This window comes from Lissotriton helveticus, chromosome 10 (assembly GCF_964261635.1).
Source record: "Lissotriton helveticus chromosome 10, aLisHel1.1, whole genome shotgun sequence".
In the NCBI taxonomy this organism is placed as follows: Eukaryota; Metazoa; Chordata; class Amphibia; order Caudata; family Salamandridae; genus Lissotriton; species Lissotriton helveticus.
In genome coordinates, this window is record NC_136071.1 from 14,667,270 (window position 1) to 14,676,658 (window position 9,389).

The 9,389-nt window shown below is 43.3% G+C and overlaps 1 protein-coding gene across 1 annotated transcript in view; it reads right to left on the bottom strand.

The window, feature by feature from the left end:
• The window catches only part of HAUS7 (HAUS augmin like complex subunit 7), a 128,154-nt gene extending 124,846 nt beyond the window's left edge, over positions 1-3,308 (bottom strand). The window contains exon 1 of the mRNA XM_078664115.1: positions 3,105-3,308. Within this exon, the coding sequence (XP_078520241.1) occupies positions 3,105-3,293 (189 nt within the window). The 5' untranslated portion in view covers positions 3,294-3,308. The remainder of the gene's footprint in view (positions 1-3,104) is intronic.
• Positions 3,309-9,389: the final 6,081 nt, after the last annotated feature.

The following is a 9,389-nucleotide window of genomic DNA, read 5'->3' on the forward strand; positions in this document are numbered from 1 at the left end:
GCGAAAGATCACGATTATTGCGGAATACCTGCCGGGTTCTCGCAATCTGATCGCGGACTGGAACTCTCGTCACCTGAGAGATTTCAGCGATTGGAGGCTCCATCCTCGTGTGTTCCGCAAGCTGTCCCGCATTTGGGGGACTTGTCATCTGGATCTATTTGCCTCCCGGCTCAACACCCAGCTTCCCCAATTCTACAGCTGGCGTCCGGATCCAGAGGCGCTGGCCACGGACGCATTTCTCCAGACGTGGCCTCGCCATCTGTGCTATGCATTCCCGCCGTTCCTCATGATTCCCCGGGTGCTGGCCCGAGCACGTCTGTTCTTGTCGGAATTGATTCTAATCTCCCCTCTTTGGAGGGCTCAAGCGTGGTTTCCAGTTCTTCTGGAGATGAGCTGCTCGACACCGCTTCTACTTCCTCACATGTGGAACCTCCTGTTGGATCCGCTCTGCGAGCCTCACCCACTGGTATTGTCCGGTCAACTCCTTCTGGTAGCATAGAGAATTTCGGGAGACGCTGGCAAATCCAGGGCTTATCGGGCGACGCTACCAGATTTATCAACGAGGCTTGGGCACCCAACACACACAAGCGTTATGCATCAAGTTGGAAGCGCTGGTGTGATTGGTGCTCACAGCGGTCGGTGGATCCCGTTTCAGCGGATCTTTCTCTAATTCTTAATTTTCTGGCGTCCCTCGCATCTTCGGGACTCGCCTACAGAACAGTTAATAACTTTCGTTCTGCGATTTCTGCAGGCCATGTGCCTCTTGATGGTAAACCAGCGGGAGAACATCCCCTGATCTCTAAATTGTTGAGGGGCATCCGGATGGTAAAACCTCCTTGTCCCAAGTATGTAGCCCTTTGGGATGTCTCAGTTGTTTTGCGTTTCCTGTCAGCCTGGCCTTCTAATTCTCTTTTGACACGCAAACAACTGTCAGCCAAGCTCACTATGCTTTTGTGCTTGGTCTCTTGCAAACGGGTTTCTGATGTGCGAGCCTTGGATCTCGCTGGTCGGTCCTTCTCTCCTGAAGGTGTTACCTTTATTATTTCAAGGAGGACTAAGTGTAATACGCCCTCAGTCTCTTACCCTTCTTTTCCCCACAATCCTCAGTTGTGTGTGGTTCAGTATATTAAAGATTATGAGGTAAGTACGGCGCCTTTTCGGCATGATTTACAGGGCCAATTGCTTATTGCATTGCAAAAACCTTTCAAACCGGTAATTCCGGCTACTTTGGCACGTTGGTTACGTTGGCTCATGCATGAAGCGGGCATTGACATTTCTCTGTTTGGTGCTCATTCTGCTAGAGGAGCCATGGCTTCTAAAGCTTTATCCATGGGTGCCAGCCTTCAGGACATCATGAAGGCTGCGGATTGGTCATCTGAAACTGTGTTTAAGACTTATTACTTTAAGCCTATTCTTGATGTTGCATCTGTTGTGGTGGCTTAGCTTTAAACAAGCATAATCGGAGCCTCCGTCCTGCCATAGAATGGAAAATTTGCTAACATTCGTGCCAAGAATTTTCAATTCTATTAAGGACAGGAGGCGAGGATTATCCCACCCTTATTTCATGATTGTCTTTATATAATGCATATTGCTTTATACTGTACATCTCTGGTTCTTCTTTATGAAATGTTTCCCTCCCTGTAATGATTATTATGTTCAACTTTTGGGGAACAGTTTTTACGGCCTCTGTCTCTTTTCCTCAGGCTCCGACCTTAAATGAGGTATGCCGGGATTTTCTTCTCCTGATTGGACTCTTGCGGTTCTTTGAAGTTCCTCCTCCACGTCAGCCGGATGAGGACCTCTCCGGGGGACTCCTTTGATGGATTGTTTAAAATTTTGTTGGATTCATTATTATTGACTATGGACAAAGAAAGAGGAAGTGTTCACCCCTATGACCCTATTTATACCTTCGCATACTCTATGGTTACCCTGTGTTCTGGGTATTGTAGTTTGTTTTTTCTTTACTGAGTTTTGATTGGCTGCTGTCTGTCAGTAAAGAAATTGAGTAAGCATAATCCTCGCCTCCTGTCCTTAATAGAATTGAAAATTCTTGGCACGAATGTTAGCAAATTTTCCATTCTTTACTGTGACTTTAGTCCTCTCTTTATGTCTACACCTGCATTCCATCCTGTGTCGTCAGTCCTCTCTATATGTCTACACCCGCTGTCTTTCCTGTAACGTCAGTCCTCTCTTTGTGTCTACACCTGTATGACGTGACCTCTCCTTGTGTCTACACCTGTATGACGTCAGACCTCTCCTTGTGTCTACACCTGCAGTCTTTCCTGTGACGTCAGACCTCTCGTGTCTACACCAGCAGTCTTTCCTGTGACGTCAGTCCCCTCTTTGTGTCTACACCCTCATTCTTTCCTGTAAAGTCAGTCCTCTCTTTGTGTCTATACCTGTATGACGTCAGACCTCTCCTTGTGTCTACACCTGCAGTCTTTCCTGTGACGTCAGACCTCTCGTGTCTACACCAGCAGTCTTTCCTGTGACGTCAGTCCTCTCTTAGTGTCTACAAGTGTGGAGAAGTGTGGCTCAATGGTTAGAGCGGCAGACCCTGATGCAGAGGTCTAGCCCGGGACCAGGGTTCAATTCCCCGCCTCGGCGGGTCTTGGGCCTAAAAATTCCACGGACCTGATAATTCTCGCCTCGGTGCCTATTCCAATCATGGAGTCCCACTCTGCAACTCTGGGCAATAGCTTGCTTAATCTCTACAACGGCCCCCACAACGCTAAGGATGCCTGGCCTCCACCTTGGGGGTGCCCAGGAGTGGACACCTCACAGGGAAAGCCAGGATGGGTTCCACAGCGGTATTCGTACAAGCGCCTTGAGACCCTTGCGGGTGAGTAGTGCGCTATACAAGTATCAATTTACATTTACATTTACATTTACACCCTCATTCGTTCCTCTAAAGTCAGTCCTCTCTTTGTGTCTACACCCGCAGTCTTTCTTGTAACGTCACCCTCGAGCCGGCTCTACGTCTAGTCCTTCCTCCGTGTCTACCCGGAAGTCCTTTCTCTATGCCTACCCTCCCCCGTTGCTATGCCCTCCCCCTTTCCTCCTAACGGCCCCTTGCCGCTGCTCCCGGGCCTCGCCCGCTCTACCTTCAGCCGGTGGAAGACGCTGCTCGCCAGGGCCGCCTCGGGCCCGGCCGCCGCCGCCTCGAGGCCGCCAGTGTCCGCCATCTCCCGCCGCCGTCCGCTCAAACCGCGCCGCCCGCTCTGATTGGACGAGCGGCGGACATTAGCAGAGGCCACGCCTCTCCCGGCACGGACACGCCCAGCGGCGGCCATCTCTGCCCACTGTTTATGCCGTTGGACCCGCCCCTCGCGATGGAAGCCGCGCTCATTGGCTGCATGAACCTGTCAATCAATTCCATGGGTGGATCCCATTGGCGCCGGGGGTCGGTGTCTCTTTGGAACCGCTTTTGTTTATTTATTAATGTAAACTTGTCTTCCTAATCCCAGGTATTTTGATTGTTTTACCATCAGAGCAGCAACCTCTGGGAGTGTGCATGCACAAAAATACAACATTTCAACCCTGTGTTGTAAAAAAATGTATTATTTAAAATTATGCATACAAGCCAGCAGACCAGATTAATGCAGGAGACATCTGGACTAGACTACCCACCCATTGACCTTGGAGACTTTGGTGATCTGTAAATGCTAATTATAGCATACCTGCAAACTTTCCCTGGTCTATGCGTGATGTGGGACTTGGCCTGTTTAATAATGGGATAAAACGAGACTACAAGTCCCAGAATTCAAAGGGGAAAAAACACTGAACTGAAGCAGCTCATCAAGCATGGGCATGGGAAACTTAGGGCTGCTCTAGCCCTAATACATGTAGCTAAAGAATACATTCCAACAGGAGAGCCAATCTAAAATAAAGCCATTAGTTGCTTCAAAATTAGGAATTTTCCTTTGTATTGAGGAATTTGTAATCCCAATTTCCAAATGGGGTAAAATGCATATAAGAAACATGGATTGCACAGTACCAACAGAACTGGGAAAGTTACTGATTTCAAATCTATATATAGAATCTTCTGCGGAAGAGTTGAAAATTCACCAAATACTGTAAATTATCCAGCACTTTTTTGTTTAGATGTTTTTACATTTTACTACACTGATTCAAAAAGAATTGGAAATGTAGTAACATACAATGGCTTCTTCATATATGATATTAGAGCATATGTAGGAGGGTGATTTAAAGGCCAAAATCAGACACATAGATTCCAATTAACTTGTAGTGGTGTGCCACACGTTTTGAAAGTCATATGGCTATAACAAAAGGTTGCCTCCTGACGACTAGGCTGGGCCAGTATTTGAACACCAAGCCAGTTTAAAAAAATAAAAACAGCAGTCAGGCAACATGGGGTACAGGGGAGAGACGCACATGAGGGAGATGGCTTGAAGACATGCACAATCTAATGGAGAACTTAACACAAAAAGTAAAGTAGTGCTTGAAAAGCAATCAGTGGAAACAGCAATGTGAGCCAATCAAAGAGTTTGTAGAGAGGCAATTCTTCTTGGAACAGACAAACACAGGATTGGGATTGACAACCTGGGTCTCCAATGAGGACCAGACAAATAAGAGGGCTGCTATGTGTGTCAGTGAGAGCATGGGCTTTGGCGATGCATGAATATGTGTGCACAGGAATGGGACATATGTGTATGGTGACTGAAAGCCTATGTCGTAAGTACTTGTGGCACAGGACATACATTTCCAAATATGTATCACCCTTACATGTATAACACAAACTCAACCATTTTTGTTTTAAATGGGAGAAATTTAAAGTGCAGAAAAATGTTCACGATATGGAACATTTTTATGAACTTTCAATTTCTCCCATTTAGAACAAAATACTGATTTTTTTAGTTATACATTTGGCACAGTGTGCACTGGCTACTGGGAGCAAGAAACCTACTTTTGGTAAATGCAACACTGTGAAATAGGAGAACATTAAAATGAAGAGTCAACTTAATCATTAACAAAACTTTTCCTTTTAATATTCTCTCATCTAAAAGCATTCAGAAACATAATTTTGTTCTTAACTCCTATACTGAGTTGACATGGACTTTTCTTTAAGCGTTACATAGCTCAGTGCTTCAGTTCTTCACCTCTGTGCCCTGGGTCATAAATCTGACTGAGCTCTGCTCCTTATCAGGCCCTGCTATCTACAGCCCAAAGATAATAATGCAAAATGAACACAGCCTTCCCTTAACTTTAAAAGGAACATGTGACCTTGTGCTTATTTAAAAATGAACTCAAGGTTGAAAGTTGCTCTGAAGGTGTCTGGGAGCTACCAGTAGCTCACGATCGAATAGTTAGAGACATCTGGTGTACACATTCAGTAGGTCTTATTCAAAATGGTATTAACCAACACTTATTTTGTCTTGCTTGGATGCATTGAATACCATTTTATAAAAAAGTGTCCTTTCAAATAAAAATGTTTGTGTAAACCATAGTGTGTTAGAGTCAGAAAAAAGCAAGCCTATGTGCAACAATCAGTGTTCTTTGTTATTCAGTCCCTCCAAGCTATGTTTTAAATTTGTAAGCAAACCATCCAACTGGAAACAGCCTTACATTTTAGTGTGTCAGTGCCATAATGATGGCGTCTATAGAATTGCAGTTAGTATAATTATACAGATTATTTCGGCATCTCACTGGTGGTCACTATAATGTTCAAGATATGAGACCTTAAAAGGAGGTTTCAAACAGTAGGGGTACATAACCTGAAGAGTTAGGGTGATGATGAATTTGAAATTGGAGGCTGAAAATGTGGCTGGTGTCTTCAGATTGATTTGTGGGAGTAGTGCAGTTGCCTCAAACAGAATACAGTATGGACAATGGGTGGCCTCAATTAAATTTAGAAAAGACCCCACCTTCCCATTAACATTTTTAAAAAAAATATTTGTTTGTAAATTACATAAAATATTTCATAATTTGTGTATCTGTTTGCCGACTGCCTGTTAACATATTTTTTTTGTTTTTGCAGTTCAAATGATCAAGATGCTAGAACCAGTGTACCTTGAGTCCAGTCATGACTCCGTGGACTTCCCTAGATTCCAGTTATGATTAAGTGGGGGTCCACAGAAGACAGAAGGTTAAGACTCACTGCATCAGAGAAACAACTATTTTAGTTCACAAAATGAGCTGATAAATTAACCACCTACACCTTTGCCTTCCTGAAATCTGCGTGCTGCAAAATTGGTTCGAAATTAGTAAAAGAAAATGTATTGCAATACTTGAACCTCTCTAGAGTAGGTTTCAGAAGTCCAGAGCAGCACAGCTGGACACAGCCTCACCCCATCCAGATCCAGCAGTGGTTAGAGGCACAAAGTCCCTTTCAAGGGGAAGGCTTGGGTTCCCTTGCAGCATCTCTCTTCATGTCGGTCACATATAGCTTAAAAATAAATACAACCCACACGCACACACATACACCAAATGGGAGCTTTTAACTTTAACAGGGGAAACATCCTTTACAACGCAACTTTTACCACGCAGTGCCTTTACGACGCAACTTTTGCAACGCAAACCATTACAACGCATTGCGCTGGGGGCGCTCTTGGATAGGGAATAGATTTAATTTACTATCCAACACCTTCCCTAGTGTCCACGGGGACTGGAGTTGGAATAGTAAATTAAACTATTCACTATCCAGCACCCCAAAGCGCTATGCGTTGTAAAGGCATGCGTTGTAAATACCGCGTTATAAAGGCATGCGTGGTAAAAGCATGTGTTGTAATGTCATACATCCCTTTAACAGTCTAATACCCAAGGTCCTCGCTGCATTGTAAGCCTGGCCGCTGCCGTGGTATTTTACGCCGCTGCCTTAGGGCGCCTTAATGCATGTCATCACATTTCTTGTCGCGAATACAAACTGTGATGCTAGAGCCCTGGGGAGGGAAAGACACCTATAGTTCTGTAGGTTTTCCTACAGGCACTGAGTAGGAGGCTTTCTGCTTGAGCTCAAACTGTTAGTTATTCTCTGACATTTCTCTGCAAAAAGCAGAAGAGAAAATATTGAAATCATTCAAAAGAAACATTTTCCATGTTTTAATTCCATGTGGGAAGACTGCCTAGTCCTTTTCTATGGACATTAGAGCAACTTTGCAGAAGGTATTTTGCACCAACAGTCCTTTGCCAATCCCTCTTCATATTTTAGGGATCAGCACAGGAGCATTTTACTCAGCAACATTTTAAGAAAGCGGAAACTGTGAAGTCTCTTAAGTTGTGTGTGGTTCACAATGGGACACCTGGAGGTACTCAGAATGATGGGTGATTGTTACCTCCCTATATAGAATTGATCTTGGTATCAATAATCGTCTTCCAACAGCTTATTTAAACTGGACTCCTGTTCAAAATCATTGTTAAAATCACAGCGACAGAACACCTTAAACGTGTGCTCTTGGGTATCCCTCTTTTGCTTAAAGTCTATGGGCCCGATTCACAGAACTAACTTAAGACTTAATCCTAAACTTACTACTTTTGGTATTCACAGAAGTTAGGATTTTGTCTTAGGACAAACTTAAGAGAGACTTAAGACAAACTTAAGACATAATCCTAACTTAAGTCTGTCTTAAGTCTGTCTTAAGTCTGTCTTAAGTTTGTCTTAAGACAAACTTAAGACAAAATCCTAACTTCTGTGAATACCAAAAGTAGTAAGTTTAGGATTTTGTCTTAAGTTAGTTCTGTGAATCGGGCCCACTGTTATTGTGCTTTTTCAGAGCATACTGAAAGAGAAGAGCTAGTGCAGAATGTAATAGAGGGTTGGTAAAACACTTACCAATAACCAACCGCCTTCCTTAATATATCAGAAATTAACTGCTTTGTAAGATTGTTCAGGAGAGAGAGCAGCTGCTGCAGACATCTCTGTGTGTTCATTAAATCTTATGGAGTATGGGGCTTTCAAAATTACTGAGTGGATAGCATATTTGCTAGAGGTTGCTGTTTTTTGTAATCTCTGGTTATTGGTTGAGCTCCAGGAGTAAATGTCATTGGTTTACAGAAATGCAGAAAAATTACTACTGAAACCACAAAAATTCCATAAGAAAAAAACATATAACAGATGCTTCTCTGGGATGGCGCCCAGAATATGGAATGCCTTACCCCCAGAAACCAGACTTAACCCGTCCACTACCTCTATTAAAAAGGAAGTAAAATCCATCCTCATGGCCAAATTCACATGAGTATTGTCTTTTGAAACCCTGTGCCGAGATGCACACGCGCCCTCAACCACAAGACATTTTTTGGATGTTACATCTTACTATGCCGTTTTTACAATATGTTTTGTACATATGTGTGGATATGTTATATTTCATGTATTAGTAACTTTTAATGGTTGTATAGTGCTCTGATATCCGTCAGGATCTTGTTCGCGCTCTATAAAACTTTCAAAATAAATAAATAAATATGTAAGATAGCTCAGTAGGTTAATTTATTTTTATGTAAACCGCAGGTCATGAGTCACAGCCACGCTAAAGTAGCTCCGCAAACTATGCCGACTGCATGTAACTGTCAGGCAACTCAAGTGCTTGTTAGTCTTAGGTATCTAACATGTTTTTATTGGAGATTAATAAACACTTCTTATTAATTACTAAAACATTTCAATCAGTAAACTTGTACAGTGGTTGATCGAGTTCATCGCTCACTGCTGATTCATGTGGTGATCACAGGTCACAGTCTGCATGCTGGCCGAAGCCAGACCTGCCCGCTTCGACTCCTCAATGTTTGGCACTCTGCCCCCACTCACATCTTTACACTCACAGACACCTGTTATATACACATACACACATTTATATCATGATCAGATGAAACCCAGTATTCCTAACTCACACTGATACACACAGACATTATCCACATGTTCAGAAATGTGTCCCTAACATAAGAACAGGCGCATTCCTAAAACACACAAACAGAGGCACATTCCTTAAACACAAAACCTGACATACATTTCTAAGGCCCTGATTACAATCTTGGCGGACAGGGTTACTCCGTCAGGAACGAGACGTATCTACCGTAAACTAGATTACAATTCCATTATATCGTATGGAACTTGTAATACGACGGATGGGATATCCGTCACATTTGTGACTTGGTATTCCATCCGTTAAGATCGTAATCAGGCCCTGAGACTCACATGGTAGCACACATTCCAAAAACCCACATTTGTTAAATACTCACAAAATGACACATATTCTTTATAAAAACCCAGGACTAGATCACATTGTGCCACTTGGCACTTATGGATGATACAGCACCAAAATGCCCCATAAACAGCAAAGGCAACCCTTCTTGCTTGTAAGAGAAGTGGGTCTTGATTACAAAGTAAAAGCCCATAACATTGTTTAATTAGCTTCCTTTCCATCCCTCCCATCCACAATTAT